This window comes from Engraulis encrasicolus, chromosome 2 (genome assembly GCF_034702125.1).
Source record: "Engraulis encrasicolus isolate BLACKSEA-1 chromosome 2, IST_EnEncr_1.0, whole genome shotgun sequence".
NCBI lineage: Eukaryota > Metazoa > Chordata > Actinopteri > Clupeiformes > Engraulidae > Engraulis > Engraulis encrasicolus.
The window spans coordinates 22,378,223-22,398,222 of NC_085858.1; the positions used below are offsets into that span (position 1 = coordinate 22,378,223).

Below are 20,000 nucleotides of genomic sequence, written 5' to 3' on the forward strand. Positions count from 1 at the left end.
GTGTGTGTGTGTGTGTGTGTGTTTGTGTGTGCATAAATATGCATATGTACTAGACAACAGAAGGTTCATTTTTTTCAGGTGGGTGTTTGAAAAACAAAAGCAGACAGTTACAGAGAGAGAGATCGAGGTGGAGACATATAGGGTACAAAGGGCGAGATTTAAAAAAGAGTTTGTGTGTGTGTTTGTGAGGTGTGTTAATGCCTTCATATCATGCTTTCCACCCGAAACACACACTGGCAACAGAGAAAGGGCTACAGAACATCTGAATAAAATGATACACAACACTGTCTGGAAACAGCATATTAAACTATTGCTTCAGGATACAATGGTGGACACTGACTCATATTGCTTGACTGGTGTGCATTCAGACAAATTATGCTGATCGCAGTTGTATGTGCACTTGACCGTGCAATGGCTATTTCATGTGGTTACAAAAGTGTAGTTCTGCAGTCAGACAGAGCGCCAAACATTTTAGTTCAGTATCAGGACGCCAACACACATGAGGTATCAAAGACATAGAGATGCTTTAGGTAATACTGCTTTTGGCATTTCTGTTCTGCAACAACAGTGCCCTCTACAGGGCATGTGCAAAATCACAAGTTGGCAGGCCTGCCGTTCCAGTGGTCTCTTGCCAAGCCATGTGAAGCATACTTTCAAGATGTACTTTCAAACCCTCGACACGCACAAGCTCAGGACATTCTGTATGCGTAGGTGAACATTTTATGTAGCTGTTGTTTTGTTATGTGAGAAATTATTTTGTTTTACAAGGTGGACTATGTACCGTATGCTCAGGAATTAAGGATATATTACACACACAACTGTCACCATCCATGAAGATGTAGTTACATCATTTCCTGTTTAGTAAATGACCCATAAAGGGTCTGTGTCACTACAGCAAAGTGCTGTCTCAAATGTGACAAATAAAGTAGCGATAAGTAGGCCTACGTATAGCAATTTCAAAAGCACATGAGTGAGATCGCACATGACCCACTCTTCCTCCTCCCAGTCAGGCATGCGCAGACCAATCTATCAAAGCAAAGCTACAAAAGCCCCCAAACACACCCCCACCATCCCCTGCAATGCATTCCCTTTCACACTCACGTTTTTATGAAGAACACACATATTCTGACAGGCTGCCGACAGCGTGCGTCTTTCTCTTTCTCTAGGCGACTGACAGTGAAACCCCCAGTCTGCGAATCAGGGCTTCCGGCTCTTCATTCAAACAGACACAGAGGCAAAGGGAAATGAAAGCCTTCAGAAAACGTCTGAGAGGGGAGGCAGAGGATGAGAGAGAGAGGATGAGAGAAAGGATGAGAGCGAGAGAGATAGAGAGAGAGATAGAGAGAGAGAGTACTGAGATAGAAAGACAGTGAGAGAAAAAAGACATGACAGAAAAGAGATGAGAGTGAGATGAGAGGGGGAGGATGACGAAGAGATGGAAGAGGAGAGATGGAAGTATATGAGGAATATGGAGAGGTGAGTGTGTATGTGTGGTGGTGGGAGAGGGTGAGGATGTTGAATTTGAACTGATGGGTATCCATAGAAACAACAGATGAGGAGGATGCGGATGTGGATGAATGCGGGTGAGTGAGCCAGCGGCGTGAGTGAGTGAGCGGCGTGAGCTCGCTCGGGCGTCATGCCATAAATCAGACTCCGTCACGGCCGGATGCTCACGACAGCTGCGCCAGCGTCTAAAATGGTGGTCGGCTGGGACCGTTAATATCACACATACATACATGCATTCATCTCTCATCTCTCATGCCTGGATGCACCCTCGTACCGCATGCAAGCTCGCCCCCTCGCTCCCTCGCCCTCGCCTCATAATCATCCCTGCTGATGTGCTGAAGAAGCACCCATGGAAGTGCCATCCATAACATTATCATAAAAAAACTTTGGCTGCTGTGCTGTGCTGTGCTGTGCTGTGCTGTGCTGTGCTGTGCTGTGCTGTGCTGTGCTGTGCTGTGCTGTGCTGTGCTGTGCTGTGCTGTGCTGTGCTGTGCTGTGCTGTGCTGTGCTGTGCTGTGCTGTGCTGTGCTGTGCTGTGCTGTGCTGACACCGACTGATCGACTGTCTCTAATCTAATTATGTCATTTCGATGCCAAGTCGGTGTGTGTGTGTGTGTGTGTGTGTGTGTGTGTGTGTGTGTGTGTGTGTGTGTGTGTGTGTGTGTGTGAGAGAGAGAGAGAGAGAGAGAGAGAGAGAGAGAGAGAGAGAGAGAGAGAGAGAGAGAGAGAGAGAGAGAGTTTGAAGATTTGAGTAAGACTAAGTACTTTTATACTTCAAATAATATTTCCAAAATCATATCGGAGGTACTTCAATCTGTCACTCACAGGGTTAAAGGCACTTCTGGATTCTCTCTGCTGTCAAGACTACTTTAAGTCTTTCAAGTGCACCCGCCACCCGCCCCCAAAAATATGACAAAAAAATTGTCTCACAAAAACTACAAAGTCTATGTATTTTAGTTTCACCAACATCGAACAATGTTCTCCCTTCCAGTCTCTTCTGTCGTTCTCACTTTCACACTGCATATCATCTGCAGTTCTCAGTTGAGGGAAAGTGTTATACCAAGGTGTGAAAATGCTCCAAGTGAGAATGGCTCTGTCAAATGTGAACTTTTGGGACTGTGTGATGGAGGGTGAAAATGAGGGCTGCAGTGACATGAGAGAAAGTGAAAGAAAGTTCACTAGATGTTAGCTGTTTTGAAACGTAGACAGGTAATGGTTGCCAGACATTAGCTGTTTTGAAACGTAGACAGGTCATGGTTGCCAGACATTAGCTGTTTTGAAACGTAGACAGGTCACGGTTGCCAGACATTAGCTGTTGAGGATGACCCTCTGAGGGAAATAAAGAACCTATTGGGGCAGGTTTGTCTGTAAATGGTAAACTGACTGCATACAGTATATATAGCACTTTTCCACTCCTTAACATTTATGCCTCTCATTCACCACCCACGCACACTTACATTCACACACTGGTGGATGTGGCCGCCACGCAGAGTACCCCTCTGCCACCAAGAGCAATTGAGGGTTAACAAAGAAAATGGAATATTGTACAAGAACGACCACTAGCTGGTGGCCAGGAGTGGCACTGCAGCTATGTTATCGCAGCCAAGTAAATAATGAATGGGTGCCAATGGGGCTGTACGCTTCTCATAGAACTATCTGCCCGTGTGATTTTTTCCCTGGAAACAATGAAGTCGCGTTCGATAGATATGAGTAAGTGAAAGCATTTGCCGACACGTTCGCATCTTGTCAAGTGTTAGATTCGTGAAAATGACCCTTATTTCAACTATAGCAATGACATAACACGTGACAATCGACTTTACGGCACTACGCCATTTGTTTTGTAGTTTTAAGTCTGACTTCAGATGTCGATGTGTTTAAAGTTATGTTAGGATTGTTGCGGACACCTGTTATTTATTGCATTTAAGGTGGTGGAAAAGCGGCATGTGTACATGGGGTAAAGGAAATGACTGCGCTCATCCTTAAGAATTTGGGCACCTTCAATTAACATGTTGGACGGTGATGGGGGTTTTGAGGTGTGTGACCATTGATGTCTCTGCTAGGATCAGTCTAGTACGTCTCTCGTCAGCTCTGGTCGTGAATAGTCGCAGTGATTCCTCAGCCAGCAGGTATTAGCCGAATGCTAGCGTGTTGCAGGACAAAACTAACACGTCTTTGGGAGAACAAAGCCATGTCAGGAACCTTTAACTTCACTTCTTAGTGGAGCAGCTACAAGGCCAATATGGCAAGAATCGTGCAAATTATGATACAAGCATGAAATTTGGCAGGTATGTGCCAAAGACCCTTACAATCAAATCTACCCGATTTGCCACTTGAAATGGCGGCCATTTTCCAAGATGGCCGCCAAAAAATACCCCAAAAATTGATTTATTGCAAAGAATTGACATATAAAATTATGATACAAGCATGAAATTCAACACGTTTGTGCTCAAGACCAGCATAAATAAATCTACCTGATTTGCCACTTGAAATGGCGGCCATTTTCCAAGATGGCCGCCAAAGAAAACCTGAGAAATTGATTTTTTGCACAGAAATGACCAAACAAATTGTGATACAAGCATGAAATTCGACATGTTTGTACACAAGACCAATGAAATTAAATCCACCTGATTTGCCACTCGAAATGGTGGCCATTTTCCAAGATGGCTGCCAAAAAGACCCCAGAAATTGATTTATTTCACCAAATTGACCAAGCAAATTATGATACACACATGAAATTTGGCATATATGTGATCAAGACCAATACAATCAAATCCACCTGATTTGCCACATGAAATGGCGACCATTTTCCAAGATGGCCGTCAAACAGACCCCAGAAATTGGTTTATTGCACCAAATCGACCAAGCAAATTATGATACACACATGAAATTCGGCATATATGTGATCAAGACCAATAAAATCAAATCCACCTGATTTGCCACTTGAAATTGCGGCCATTTTCCAAGATGGCCGTCAAAAAGACCCCAGAAATTGATTTATTGCTCCAAATTGACCAAGCAAAGTATGATTACACACATGAAATTCAGCATATATGTGATCAAGACCAATACAATCAAATCAACCTGATTTGCTACTTGAAATGGTGGCCATTTTCCAAGATGGCGTCTGTTGTAGGCCTATAGAATTGCAAATGTGGTCTAAATTGTTCATTATCCTTAATTCGGATGATGAGGTGATACAGATGTGTCTCCAATGTCAAATAAGACCTTATAACATACTAATAATATGTTGATAACATTCCAATAACGCCAGTTATGCACCCCCACCCCCCAACAAAAAATGACTGCTAATGACATGCTAATAATGCAATGACAATGTGGTAATAATATGCTAATTCATGGTTTTATCGATGTTGCTCTCACATAATGTGGCGATGTTGCTCTAACGTGGCAGTAGCATGGTAATAGCTAATAATGCCAGTTCTTGATGCCGAGGGAGGGTGGTGCGTGATGATGCTACTAGAAAAATCCAAAATAAATAAAATGTAAAGAAAGCTGTTGAGGCATCAACATAGCTACATCCTGATGAGAAACAACAGCCTAAGTGAACAATCACATAGAATCCCAGATTCATGAACACAACAACACTGGTTTATTCATCAGTGCAGTTTTATTCATCAGTGCAGTTTTATTCCATTAGGCCCAATGGCCTAATGTAATAACTTATGAGAACTTATACTTTATACTGTTTTATGGACATTTATAGAGTTATAACCCCTTTGCAAAGACCCTATGTTAGACCTGTATTGTCTTCAAAAGTGCAGTGATCTTTATCTTGAAGTCTTTATCTGTTACTTAAGGTTCTCTTTAATGTCTTAGCAATGCTGTTATGATGTAGTTGAGTCTTTCCAGCAAAGTGTGAACGGGCCTGTCTTTTTGAGGAGGTTAGGAGTGTATACTCTCTTTGTCGCCTGTCGCACAGAGCAACGCAGACCGTTTTGATTTTTGCTCGATCTGGTCTGCGCTGTGAGAGGATTCAAACTGCCTTCAATACAAGGAGTAAACTATACGTGTCTGTTGCCTTGTAGCTACACAGCTACACAGACTCAACGACAATGGAAATGAAACATGCAATAAACGTCAACCTTTTTTTTGATTGCACTATCCACCGCGGTAGTTTGGAACAAGGAAGTGGGTCATTGTCGAGAACAGGTCGCACAAAGCAGAATGAACTATGGAAACACTATTTACTGTCCCGATATAACTTCAGCATCGTAACTTGCAAGTGCACGTGTTGTCTTTGGTTCGTATAAATAAATGAAGCTACAAAGCATGAGGAACTTATTTAATGAACATCTCATAGTCCGTAGCCCAGTGAAGGTTAGAACAAGGAAGTAGCTGTTTGTTCTCAAGCACAGAGCAGCCTGGTCGAGAGGACCAATCACAGCGGCTCTTGCTGCCGTTAACGGCAGAGGTGGTAAAAATAACTGCGTGGCTGTCTGCATCATCGCACAGACAACTTTGATTCTGAGCATAAACCAGGCTTTAGCCCTACGCCTTTCCCCTTACCCTTCGTTTTGGACGTTCATAGGCGTAGGGCTGTCCGAATTCACATTAAGACAGAGGGGTAGGGGTAAGGGGCTTTCTACCGCTTCAAATAGAGATTTTCAAACGGAGGGGTAAGACCTATTTCCCCCAAATGCATTGTGAATGTCTTTAAAAAGGTCGGCATCCACAAAAGCACGCAAAAATAAATATTTTATGTAATTTATGCTTTTACTGTTGTAATAATTGTTGCATTGTACTAAGTTAATATTGTCTCAATGGGTCATTTTCTCCAGTAAACGTGCATGAAAAAAATGCTATTAATGTCTACTTAATGCATGGAAGTCGTGAAGGAATTGCGAGGGTCATGCAACACCGTTGTCCTTTTTTTAAATTGTTGACAGAATGATTACAAGTAATATTGTTGGTTTAACCATCGAGAGGCTGTTTTTTTAATGCTATGGGTGTCATTCCGGGATTGTTGAATGGGTGTCTCAATTCGTAGGGGTTGGGTTTCAAGGTTTGAAGGGACGAGGGGCAAAGGGGAAGGCATAGGGGTGTTCAAACTTCACAGTGTGCAAAATGAGTGTTGTACAAATGACAGTGCACAGTTTAACTTTAGAAGGAATTCAATGACAGACAGTGCATCTAGGCATTTGTGTCCAAAATTCATTTTCTATTGGTTACTGCTTCTCAATGGGGGCTCTACAGCCCCCCAGGGGGTATTGGGGAGTCCTGGGGGGTGTTGAGAAGGATAAAGCTGAGAGGAGGTAGTACTTGCAATGCATTCAGGGAAATCTGTCGAAGCCCTCCGTCCGTGGGGTGTTGGAAAATCTCCGCACGGAGGGGACGAAAGCCCTTCGCCGAACCCCTACGCATCTGTCTGAACGTGAATCGGGATGCCACTACGCTTACACGTGGACACGCAAAACGGAGGCAAAGGGGATTGGCGTAGGGCTAAGGGGTGTAATGGGATTCACCCTTAGTTGTCAATGGGGGGAATTAGTCTATTCTATTATTTGATAATAAGGGGGGGGAGTTGGGAGGCTTGTTATGAGGTCAAGGGGGCATTTGTTCACAAAAGGTTGAGAACCACTGCTATAGCTATTCTAGCCCCCTATAGTGTTTTAGTGCTTTTATCAATTTCTTCTCTGTGTAGGATAATGCCCCCTGAAATACACTAACACCTCCTGCCATATTACCGTAAATTTCCAAGTGGCCAGCAAGTCAGGAAGATTTGATTATATGGTTCTATAGCACAAACAAACAAAATTAGAAGCTTATATCGTAATTTTCTTGCTGGATTCCATGCTAAATTCAATCTTTTTGGAGCCCATATTGTGAAATGGCTACCATTTCAAGTGGTAAATCAGGTAAATGTCATTGTATTGTTTGTTAGCACATTTACACAACATGTCATACTTGTATAATAACTTACTTGGTCAACTGTGTGCAAAATTCAATATCTATGGTATGGTAATCTACGGTATTTTTGGCGGCCATCTTGAAAAATGGCCACCATTTCAAGAGGCAAATCAGGTGGATTTGATTACATTGATCTTGTGCACATTTATGTCGAACTTCATGCCTACATCGTAATTTGATTGATCAATTGTGTGCAATAAATCAATTTCTGAGATCTTGGCGGCCATTTTGGAAAATGGCCGCAATTTCAAGTGGCAAATCAAGTAGCTTTAATTACATTGGTCTTGAGCTCATGCATGTCGAATTTCATGCTTGTATCATAATTTGCTAAGCCAATTCTATGCAATTCATCAACTACTGAGGTATTTTTGGCGGCCATCTTGGAAAATGGCCACCATTTAAAGTGGCAAATCAGGTGGATTTGATTTCATTGGTCTTGAGCACATACATGTTGAATGTCATGCTTGTATTATGATTTGATTTGTCAATTCTGTGCAATAAATCAATTTCTGAGATCTTCTTTGGCGGCCATCTTGGAAAATGGCCACCATTTTAAGTGGCAAATCAGATAGATTTAATTGTGTTGGTCCTGAGCACATACATGTTCAATATCATGCATGTATCATAATTTTATATGTCAATTCTATGCAATAAATCAATATGTGGGCTCTTTTTTGGCGGCCATCTTGGAAAATGGCCGCCATTTCACGTGGCAAATCGGGTAGATTTGATTGTATTGATCTTAAGCACATACCTGCCGAATTTCACACTTGTATCATAATTTGCACGATTTTTCCTGTAGCCGCTCCACTTAATACAACTTCCATGATAAGGTGCAGAATGTGCACACATCTTTACAAACCAGAGAACAGAACCGTCACAAATCCCTGCTGAGTCATTTAGCCCAATAGGCTCCCATTCATCTTTTACTTGGCTGCGTTCGCCAACGGGGCTATAATGGGAGCCAATGAGAGATGCCTTTCTCATAGCTTAGAGAATCTCTGGGGTTAAGTATATTGCTCAAGGACACATCTATGGGGGTCAGACAGAGCGGGGCTTGAACCTGTAACTTTCTGGTTGTCAAACTGAGCCAACAACACCCCTGTAGGATGCGGTCATAGAAATCAATAGAATTCAGATCAAATTGGACAGGTATTAGCATTTAGCATTGAACTTTTACTGGGCTGAAAATCATTACATTATGTTGCATTTGGCAGGCGTTTTTTGACCCCCTAGCGCGGAGCCTATGTAATAACCTTACTGTCATCAAATTTGTAATAGCTATGACTTAATAAGTTGCTAAAGGCTCTCTGTGCTGTCATAGCAGTGTTGTTATGACGTAGTTGAGTATTTTCAGCAAATAGTGAATGGGCCTGCCGGCGACCTCATCCTGCAGTAGGAGGCTACCTAAAGCGACTTACAATCGAGGACATAAACATAGCCAACATCACTAACAGATACATTAAGTGCACAAGGTGCTCAGTCAACACTTTGTTGACTTCATCGTCAGTCAAATGATGACTTCATCATTATCAGTCAAATCCTCAGTCTAATCCTCAGTTACAGCTGTTCCAGTACATCAGTCACATCGTCAACTCATCAGTTCCATCTACACAGTCCTCAGAGCAGGCTAATATTTTCTATCACTGTTCTGTGTGTGTGTGTGTGTGTGTGTGTGTGTGTGTGTGTGTGTGTGTGAGAGAGAGAGAGAGAGAGAGAGAGAGAGAGAGAGAGAGAGAGAGAGAGAGAGAGAGAATATGTGTAGAACATGACATGCTCTATACAAAAAGAAATACAGACCATGAAAACCCAGCTCAATGTTAGACTGTGGCAGATTGAGGCAGGCATACTTCATATCAGATGTGTGCTGGGCATCAGATGTGCTGTCGGTGTGACAGCTGTGGGGCATCTTGATTTTTTTTTTAATTGATGTTCACAAACAGCTTGAGCTGCACACATTATAAAACCTGCTCAAATGTGAGCCAAAATAACTCGTTAAAATGTTAGCTGAAACAATAAAAAGCTCCTACAACAACCAACAACACACCGCAGCTGTCATACACTAGGATTGCATCTGCTCCGAAACAGCCAGTAATGTACGTACATGGTCACGCCAATGCTGGGGTGAGTTTCTCAAAAGGGAAGTTGTTAGCCTGTTAGCAACTTCGGTAGTTGCCAATGGGAAAATGCATTGAAAGCAACGAAGTAGTTAATGTAGTAAGCAACTTTGGTTTTGAGAAATTCACCCCTGTTTTGTTTTTGTCTGTGCACTGACAGTAATGACTTAACTGTTCCTGTAGCAAGGGCAGACTGTGAACCCTACGCTTCTACCTCCGCCATGGAGGCTATGTTTTCGGTCGTGTTTGTTTGTCTATTTACTGTATGTGTGTGTGTGTCTGCTTTTTTGTCTGTCAGCAGGATAACTCAAACAGTTACCGTATGAACGGAGTTTGATGACATTTTGTGGAGTTGTTGAAAATGACAAGAGGAACAAGTGATTCAATTGTGGTGTTGATTTGAATGATGATCAGAATCCAGGAACTTTTTTAAAAGATTCTTCACCATTGCGGGATATAGGGTGAATTTTGACATTCCAGTTTATAACTCCACAAAAACAAGGCAGAATGTTTATTAAGTATTTTTAAAAACTAATAAAACCCTAATTGATGACACAGTTAAAACGTTTTTGTTTTCCGTGTTTCGGTTAACCAAAGTAGTATGAATTATTATCGTTTCACATTGAGATTCACTGGCCTTGGCTCATGAGAAACATAAATCAGAAATCCCCCCCCCCCCTCCCCTCACTGCTCACATGATAAGATGTAGACAAGACAGAAGTTGACGTGGAAAAGGGGGTGCAGATATTGTTGAGATGCTCCAGTTATGCATCAATGTTGCAACCTTGCGCAAGAAGAGCACTGATGTGTCACAATCTGAGAGCATGGACTGAATCCCCCCCCCTCCTCACTCTCTCCTTTTTTCTGTCTGTTTATCTCTCACTCTAAAACCTTACATAACATACACAGAAATTCGCAAACATGATGAAGGAGACATCAGCTTACACCAGAGCTATGACTTTTCTTTTTTGAATGACTTCTTATGGGCCCGGGTCCAGTGAACCTATCCTATGTAACACAAACACCGTACATTGTTCTGAAATGTTCTCACAGCACACACGCTGCTTGGAATAATTTGGCTGACATATGTTCAATATTAGTCAGAAATGGGTTGGTCTAATCTAGCAAACTCAAGACAGTGGAGAGTAAAGTTAACCTGGCGACGCCATCCATGTACTCCACCCAAAGATTTTGGCTCCGCACATCGTCTGGCAAAAGCCTCGAGCTCGGTTCTCTCAGTGTTTCGCCAATCAGCAAACAGTTGAGAGTGGTGACATAGAACTCACCCGCGAGCTCCGCAAACTATATTCACACTTTCGTTTTGTTATTTGTATGCTTTGGCGACGCTGTAACATAACAGGCATGCTAATAAAGCACAATATGGGTTTTAATTTCAGTTTGGAACTTCAATTAATTTGAATGATAGAGTAAGATCAGATCATCTCCCATCGTCCACGGAGACGGATTCCTCATGGCTTTTGCCAGACTGATTGACGGAGTCAACAGTCGGCTATTCGCCCAGGCTAGAGTAAAGTTGCCTGGGGCTCACTTGGAAAAGCGGCAAGTCAATGTGACTACCCTAGTAAAATAAAGGAGAAACAAGAAGCAAAATTGCTATACTTGATAGAGCAGCATGTTAATATGAAGCACGATTATGACTGGCAGCCAAAGACATTCCATCACAACAGATCATTTAGCCAAGAATAAATGACTGTAATTGAGCAGCTCTGGTTTTCCATGTTGTCAAATCTCTTGTCTACTTCCCTTCGTAACCTCTCTTGTAACCTAGACATAATAAGAAGCAGCTATTTTTTAAATTAATTTGGTAAATTGATAACATGCGCACAGGCTAACAAACAAAGCGACCTTTCAAAGCCGACCTCATTTGGATGAAAAGGGTGAGGCTGGCTTTCGAGGAAAAGTGTTTTGGTCTATCACTTCACTTGTTTCTCACATTATTCAATGTCTGGATGGTACATGAGTCTGTCTCTACATTACACAGTCGGATACCACAACAACACTGACCACTCAAAACACTAAATGTGTTTGGAGGTAAACACTGTTAATCCTGTGTGTGTGTGTGTGTGGGTGTGTGTGTGTGTGTGTGTGCGCGCGTGCGTGTGTGTGGGTGTGTGTGCATGTGTGCATGTGTGCATGTGTGTGTGTGTGTGTGTGTGTGTGTGTGTGTGTGTGTGTGTGTGTGCATGTATATATGTGTGTGTGTGTGTGTGTGTGTGTGTGTGTGTGTGTGTGTGTGTGTGTGTGTGTGTGTGTGTGTGTGTGTGTGTGTGTGTGTGTGTGTGTGTGTGTGTGTGTGCGTGTGCGCATGTATATGTGTGTGTGTGTGTGTGCGTGTGTGTGTGTGTGTCTGTGTGTGTGTGTGTGTGTGTGTGTGTGTGTGCGCCATGGAATAAATCTCTATGTCTTTGTACGGAACCGAATGTCGGATGAAACATGGCAAACAAATACAGAAGTGCAAACCATGACATGCACCAAACAACTCTAGTTCAGCCAAGGAACAACAAGGGGGATCCATGACCACACTGACAAACAGAGAGAATAACTGAAGGGGTCCGCCAGCAGGCCCATCTGTGGAAAGAGGCTACTGCTGTGTACCAGGTGCTACCCAGGGGTCCAAAAGAGAGAGAATGCACTCGCACATCACATGAGTACAGGTGCTGACTGCAGGTGCAAAAAGACTAAACTGAAACGAAATCAACTAAAAACAAATGATAAAGGGCTTTACTCTGATAAATGCTCCACGATATGTTTGATTTCAGACATGTTGTCTGTCATCCAAGTGCAATGTCCTTCATCAGTTACCAAGGGATCCTCACTACGAGTAGTTGACTTGCAAATTCAGGTTGTAGAAATGACAGCCCCTATATATGCCGGCTGTAATCACTTATAGTGACAGCAAACTAAGGAACACCTACAGCCTCGGTAGCCGAATTGAACTTGGCGCCAGGCACCTGCCAACTGCTGGTGTGGTATACTGAATACCAAGCTTACAGACAGACTCTACTGACAGACAGGTATTGTATGGATGACTATCCAATATTACTACATAGTAAGAAGCATCTCCATTTGATCTGCGAGAATACCTCTGCCCCATAATTTCCAGAAGCATACCTCAGCAAAGCTAAGAACAAGCACTGATAGGCTCGTTGCGTTTTACTGTCAATCAAGGTAAATCTAATACAATTCTAACTGTCAATCAACCCCACAAACAATGTTCATTTGTCATTTAAACGATTTAATAGCCCTCTGAAATAAAGGGTCAGCCTGCAAGAAATATTTGGGTTGTTTAAAAAGGGCCGGTAAACTACGGTTTGAACGAAACAGCATTGTCTCAGCAAGAATTTCATGGGTGATACATTGCTTTAAGTCTCCCATAGAGATGCATGGGAAATAGTGCTCTACTTCCTTGTTCCGCCCGAAAATTGTTTCATCTCCCGCCCCTCACCGTTGCTCCACTTATGAATTGAACGTATGGTGTCCCCTGTATTTAGATCAGTGGTGCTGCTCAATGTAAGGTAAGAGTAGAAAGTGCAGGTTGACCCGACCTTGAAGTTGATTGTGAAATTTTGGCCAGGCTAGATGTACAGCAGGGGTGAGGAACTTTTTTCATGCGAGGGGCCACTTAAAATTTTATAAAGTTCTCCACGGGCCGTACTATAAACACAAACCTGGGTTTCCCCCTGCACTTAAGGACTATATTGAAAGTGGCCACCTTTACAACAGAGCCCACCTTCATTTGGTACCCTGAAAATATACTGTAATTGAATTGTATTGCAAATGTAATTTCTAAGATCGCTTTACAAAATAATGTCATATTTCATGTAAAACTGCATAACATTAAAATTATATCAGGGTCCCGAAAAGACGGCCTCACAGGCCGTAAATGGGCCATAGGCCATGGGCCCCGGGTCATAGGTTTCCACCCATGATTCACAGTAAGTGGCTGGAAAAGGTTCACATTTTGGAAAAGTAATTCTCACCACTGTGTTAAGTGGTGCACGCAAGGGGAATGAAATATTTAGCCACATAGGCTATACTCAGCTCAGGGAGACCTCACTCTCTGAGGCATGTGCATGTATCTAAGGGAGTCTACTGCAAAAACTTGGCTAATGGGAATAGACTGAAGCTTTTTTAATGCAGCTCAGGAAGAGTACAGTATATAGGCTTAAGGTTGTATGAGAATTGTGAACATTTATAAGGTCTGCAGACCATGAAAAACAGTCATCCCTAATCAACATCTATGTACCTTAAATGGCATACATAATTAAAAAGAGACATTGGAGTAGATTAAGTGCATTTGGGGGAACAGCTTACGGTAACATGGAATATATTGTGTGAAGTAGTTCAGAAGAGACTCATAATCGTGAGTTATAAAGATACTTGTTTTGCTTTTAGACAGTTTGCAGATCACCTTAGCATGTTTGAAAGGTTGCTCTCAACAGCTAACCTAAAAAAAACATGTAGCCCACTCTGAGTCTGAAATTGCAAGGACATTTCTTCAAGTTCTCGCAAAAAACAATCAGCCTTGTGAATTCAAAGAGCATTCAAAGAGGCATTTATATGAATGTGTTGAAGGTTGGATTATATGGCCCTTAACCCATTTTGTCCTAAGCCCTTTTTGCGAAAGGGTGCCCTCTGCCTATTAAATCCCAAATATCTCAGCCTCCGAAGCACATACAAACATGAAATGAGTCACATTTAAAAGCCAAGACCCTCCTCTTGCATTATAAGGTGTTCGTTCAGCTCTAACATACCCACATTTGTTATAAAACAGCTCAAATCTCAAAATTCTGAATGCATCGTATATATGTCTCCAGGACAAAATGAGTTAAGCATGATGTCAAAGGTCACACGGGTTGAAATGTCACAGCATGTCTCACCTCCACAAACAGGAAGCAGGGCACGATGGAGCTGCTGCTCTTCAGCCCGGCTTTCTCCTCCGCCATTCTGCCTCTTCTTCTCCTTCTCCCTCTCTCACTCCTTCTTGTCTTCTCCTTCTCCTGTGCTCACCCCTTCTCGGTCAGCGTCTGGATTTTCTCTCCTTCGCACCCTCACACCTTCAAACAAAGACAACGATAAGGGTTGAAAATCAGTCAGATGTAGGATTTGGATTGCAATTTTGAAATGTACAATGTATATGAAAAACAGAGCATTTTTGGCCTATTGCAACTGTAAACCTCATGCAAGCTTATTCTGGCCAAGCTGATGCAGGAAGATTTGAGGAACCCCAAAATGGGTGAGATAGGCAGCTTGGACAGATTGATTTTGTTGAGAAATGTTGTGCTGCATCACAGGAAGTGATGACAGGCGATAACAGGCGAGGATAACAGGCGAGGAACTGTTATCACTAATTGTGGGAAAATTCAGCCATGTTTATAGACACACACAAGTGTGAGTTTGTATTTGTGTATAATAGTAAAACTCAAACACAGATGACTATCTTGTCTGCTTTTCTGAACAAAGTGCTCAGCCTCTGAAAAGCATAATGCAAAGCGATTAGGTCAGGGGTGGGGAACCTTTTTTATTAGAGGAGCCACTTCCAATTCCTCCAAAGGCCATAAAAGTCCTCCAAGGGCCGTACTATGACCACAAACCAGAATTTCCCCTTGAACTTCAGGCCTATACGTATTGAAGGCAGCCACCTTTAAAACAGACCCCACCTTCTCTAGGCCCCCCGAATATAACTTACTGTAATTGTCAGTGTTTCCCACAGAATTTTCCTTAATGTATGGGAAACACTGATTGTATGTTTTGAAAATGCAATTTCTAAGATTCCTTTACAAAATATTTCATATTTCATGGGAAGCTGCATAATATTAAAATTATATCGGGGGCCGGATAAAACAGCCTCATGGGCCATAAACGGCCTTCGAGACATAGGTTCCTCACCCCTGGATCTGGTTGTCAGACTTGTAGCCCAAAGGTTAGGTGATGGGGAGAGTAATTAACCAGTGCTGTCGCCCAACCTTCTCCATGACTGGGGTACCCTGAGCATGCTACTGTCCCACTGCATTGCTACCTTGGGTCGCAGTCTGGGGCTGCCCCCTGGCACGGGTGAGGCATAAATTAAATGTCATTGTGTGCAGTGTGCACTTGTGTGCTGTGGAGTGCTGTGTGTCACAATGAGAATGGGAGATGGAGTTTCCCAAGTGGGCTTTCAATGTCTGAAGTCACCGAAAGCCACTTTCTGTCTTTTCAATGTCTGAAGCCACAGAAAATGCAAGTGCTCAGCCTCTGGATCATAATGCGTGGCCTCTTCCTGCAGATAGGCCAGTCGACGGGCCTGTTCACTCTTTGCTGAAAACTCTCCACTACATTGTAACATTGCTATGACAGTGCAAGGAGTCTTAGCTAACCAATTAAGACTTGGTCACTACCATTTTGCCAGTAAGGTTATAACAGAGGCTCTGTGCTCAGGGGTTAAAGGAGGATATCAGCCTTCCACTTTGCTTGCCATACAATTATACTGTAAAGCCCACCTGTGAGTATAGTAAATCATATACAGTATACTGTTCACTGGGACAGGAGCAGAGTGGACATTGGCATGAGCAGAACGCGTCACAGTGGCCAACTATCCTGGGGTGAATTTCTCAAAACCAAAGTTGCTTACTACATTAGCTACTTTGTTGTTTTCAATGCATTTTTCCATTGGCAACTACCGAAGTTGCTAACAGGCTAACAACTTCTCTTTTGAGAAACTCACCCCTGGATGGCTGGTTGACAAGGGGCAGCCATGGCTCAATGAAAGTGAAAAAGTGAAAGCCCATTGGGAAACTCCAACTCCCATTGTCATTGTGACACAGCACTCCACAGCACACAAGTGAACACTGCACACTGCACACAACGAAATTGCATTTATGCCTTACCCGTGCAAGGGGGCAGCCCTCAGTGGCGCCCCATGGGGAGCAGTGCGGTGGGACGGTACCATGCTCAGGGTACCTCAGTCATGGAGGAGGATGGGGGAGAGAACTGGTTGATTACTCCCCCCACCAACCTGGCGGGTCGGGAGTCGAACCGGCAACCTCTGGGATGCAAGTCTGACGCCCTAACCGCTCACCCATGACTGCCCATATGCCCATATGCCCATATAACAATGGTTAGAGTACTGGCCTTTAAAGTAGATCAGAGGGTTGCAGGTTCAAATGCCACGCTTACCAGAACTTCCATGCATGGCTGAAGTGCCCTTGAGCAAAGCACCTAACATCACATTGCCCCAGGGCTTGTAATCATTACCCTGTACCTAAATAACTTTAAGTGGCTTCGGATATAAAAAAGCGTCAGCTAAGTGTAATGTAATGTAATGATAAGTTAATAACATAACACACCACCAGCCAGCCCTTTAGCCATTGAAACAGCCAGCTGAAATCAGATTGTTTCCAATCACATCTTAATTTCAGGGCGGAACTAGTTAAGTAAGGGTTAACGTTCGGCGAGAAGGTCGCTACCGTGGAATAGCAGCACGACAGAGAGAATCTTTAGACCCCGACGCGGAGCGGAGGGGTCTTGTTCTCTCTGAAGTGCTGCTATTCCACAAAGCGACCGACTCGCCGAAAGTTAACCCGCTTATTATATGGATATACTTAAATGATTCACACATGCGGGGACATTTCTTTAGACCTATTTAATGTTAAGATTGTTGCTGCGCAAAACAAAACAGTGCCGTTGTGGAACACCGCTAGGCAACAGCTAGGTAGGCTAGCCAGGACAACAGGTGTTGTCTATCGCAGCAGCTGATTAGAGTGACAAAAGACCGGACCCCCCGCGGAGTGATATGAAACATTCGCTTTAGCCACTGACTTGTATACAAGCCAGTGGCTTTAGCAGTGAACGTCTTGTTGCCATTGACAGCGGTAGCCAGGACAACGGGTGCTGTCTATCACAGCAGCTGATTAGAGTCTTGTTGAAAAGTCGCTTTAGCAGTGAAAAGTCTTGTTGCCATTGACAGCGGTCTGTTATAGACCAACCCGTCCGTTATCGAAAAATAACAGACGTCCGAACGTTGGGGAGCCCCGTTGAAATGAATGGAGCATTCGACAGATGACGTCACAACCATATAATAACTACTGTTAAATGCTACATCTACTATGAATGTCTGACACTTACTGTAACATAGTAACATGATAACATACGTGCAAGTCTCTATCGTCTCACGGATCACAAAACATCTTACAGCTCACAAAATAGTTTTCCTCCATACATTGTGCTGTACAAACTGTTCACACAGCTTTATTTTTTAAAGCAGCACAATGTCCACTTAAGTAAGAACAAGCTAAATATTGACATTGTCCTGTCATGTACCAATAGAAACAAAGAAAGAGAGAGAGAGAGAGAGAGAGAGAGAGAGAGAGAGAGAGAGAGAGAGAGAGAGAGAGAGAGAGAGAGAGAGAGAGAGAGAGAGACAAATACAGCACATAAAAGAGCAGAGTAGAGACTATAGAGAGCGCAGGTCAGATGTGTTCTGTCTTGTAGTTGTGCAGGGGTCACCAGTGTGTGCATTAGCGTGTTGCTGCTGGACTGCTATAGTGCTAAGCTACTGCAGCCAGTGGAAAGGGAGGCAGGCAGGCAGGCAGGCAGGCAGGCAGGCAGGCAGGCAGGCAGGCAGGCAGGCAGGCAGGCAGGCAGGCAGGGAGGCAGGCAGGCAGGCAGGGAGGGAGGGAGGGAGGCAGGCAGGCAGGGAGGGAGGGAGGCAGGCAGGCAGGCAGGCAGGCAGGCAGGGAGGCAGGGAGGAAGGCAAGCAGGGAGGCAGGCAGGGAGGCAGGCAAGGAGAAAGGCAGGGAGGGAGAAAGGCAGGGAGGCAGGGAGAAAGGCAGGCAGGGAGGCAGGGAGGCAGGCAGTGAGGCAGGCGGGCAGGCAGGGAGGCAGGGAGGCAGGGAGGCAGGCGGTCAGGCAGGCAGGGAGGCAGGCGGGCAAGCAGGGAGGCAGGCAGGGAAGCAGGGAGGCAGGCAGGGAGGCAGGCGGGCAGGCAGGCAGGGAGGCAGGCAGGGAGGCAGGCAGGGAGGCAGGCAGGGAGGCAGGCAGGGAGGCAGGAACAGAGGCGCATCTTGCCACCAGGCAAGGCAGCAGCTGCTTGGGGCCCCCAAGCCCCTAGATAGTGAATAACAGCCCACACTTTACCACAGTAGTAGCGATTTTGATTCAAATGTTTTTGCATTTTCGCTTGGGGCCCATCTGATCCTAGAATCGCCTCTGGGCAGCAGGGCTTAACACTAACACACGCCAGGTAGCCAAATGCGGGTGAAAGTCGGCGTTGGCTAGTAGATACCGAAGGTTCACTAGCCATTCTGGCGGGTCCGTCACTATTCTAAATCATGAGGCACCGCATTTTGTAGTTTTTTCCCTCGGACCGTCTTTTCTACAGACGCAATGCAATGCGTTTTCGCGAGCCTACAATACCCATGAAGCACCTGTGTCACGTGTCACCTGTGTCTCACGCGCGAGAGGAATCTGATAGAGCTAGTCTTGTGCGGCAGCGAGCTACCGGTCCGGCACATCAGCGCGCGTTTTGGAAATGTCACTGAAAACCTTCACGTGAAAATAAAGTAGCGAAGTTCATCTCAACTGACCTGTTTTGGGATCTGTCATCAGTACAATGCATAGTAGTAGTGGATATTAAAATGACCAAGGCGAGAGGAGAACACCTCAGTCTTGTGAAAGTCTTGAGACTAATCAGCGCAGCGATAAGACAAGGACACATGCGGCATTAATAATGTTCGGTTTAAATCATTTTCTGATTTGCCTGTATGTCTTCATACCTTAATATTCCTCCATGTTTCTTGTGCCGTTGTTCCCGACTGTCAAACGGGGCTTAAACAACGCGCAGTAGTAGCCTTCCAGACCGCACAAAATCATGTCCCATGTCCCTTCGCATGTGCCCATCTTGCCTTGCGTCCGTTTATGTTTTAAACAACTCAATATTAAACGGAATGAAAGGAAGTCGTAACTCCTTAGTTACCGGACGCATACGTGTGTGCCTTCTAGTGGATAGCCTATTTTTATGAGGAAAATATTCCAGAAGATGTGTTATTCTTATTCCACATCCATGACCGAGGACATGCGAAGCTTGGCAATGACTTTGCACTATCTACTTTGCGCATCGAAAGTGCCCTTCAGATCAAAGACGGAAATATTTTGCTCTCATGTAGCTTACATTTGTGCCCTTCCACAACACTGTGCTTGGTGTTTCTGCACGGCTATGCCATTCCTCAGATAAATTAATCTGTTCTAGTTAATCTATTTATTAGGCCCTATATTATATTATATTATATTATATTATATTATATTATATTATATTATATTATGTTATATTATGTTATATTATCCTACATTACATTATTACAGCCTATTATATAATTCATTAAAGCTGCTATGATGGCGAAGAAAATTATGGCTAGTGAAAAGGCCCAATGGCTAGTGAGTCAGGAAAACCACT

General features: G+C 43.8%; 1 protein-coding gene across 1 annotated transcript in view; it reads right to left on the minus strand.

The window, feature by feature from the left end:
• plppr2a (phospholipid phosphatase related 2a) overlaps window positions 1-14,517 on the minus strand; it is a 75,461-nt gene extending 60,944 nt beyond the window's left edge. Inside the window, exon 1 of the mRNA XM_063214171.1 lies at window positions 14,452-14,517. Within this exon, the coding sequence (XP_063070241.1) occupies window positions 14,452-14,517 (66 nt within the window). The remainder of the gene's footprint in view (window positions 1-14,451) is intronic.
• Between the last annotated feature and the right edge of the window lie 5,483 nt (window positions 14,518-20,000).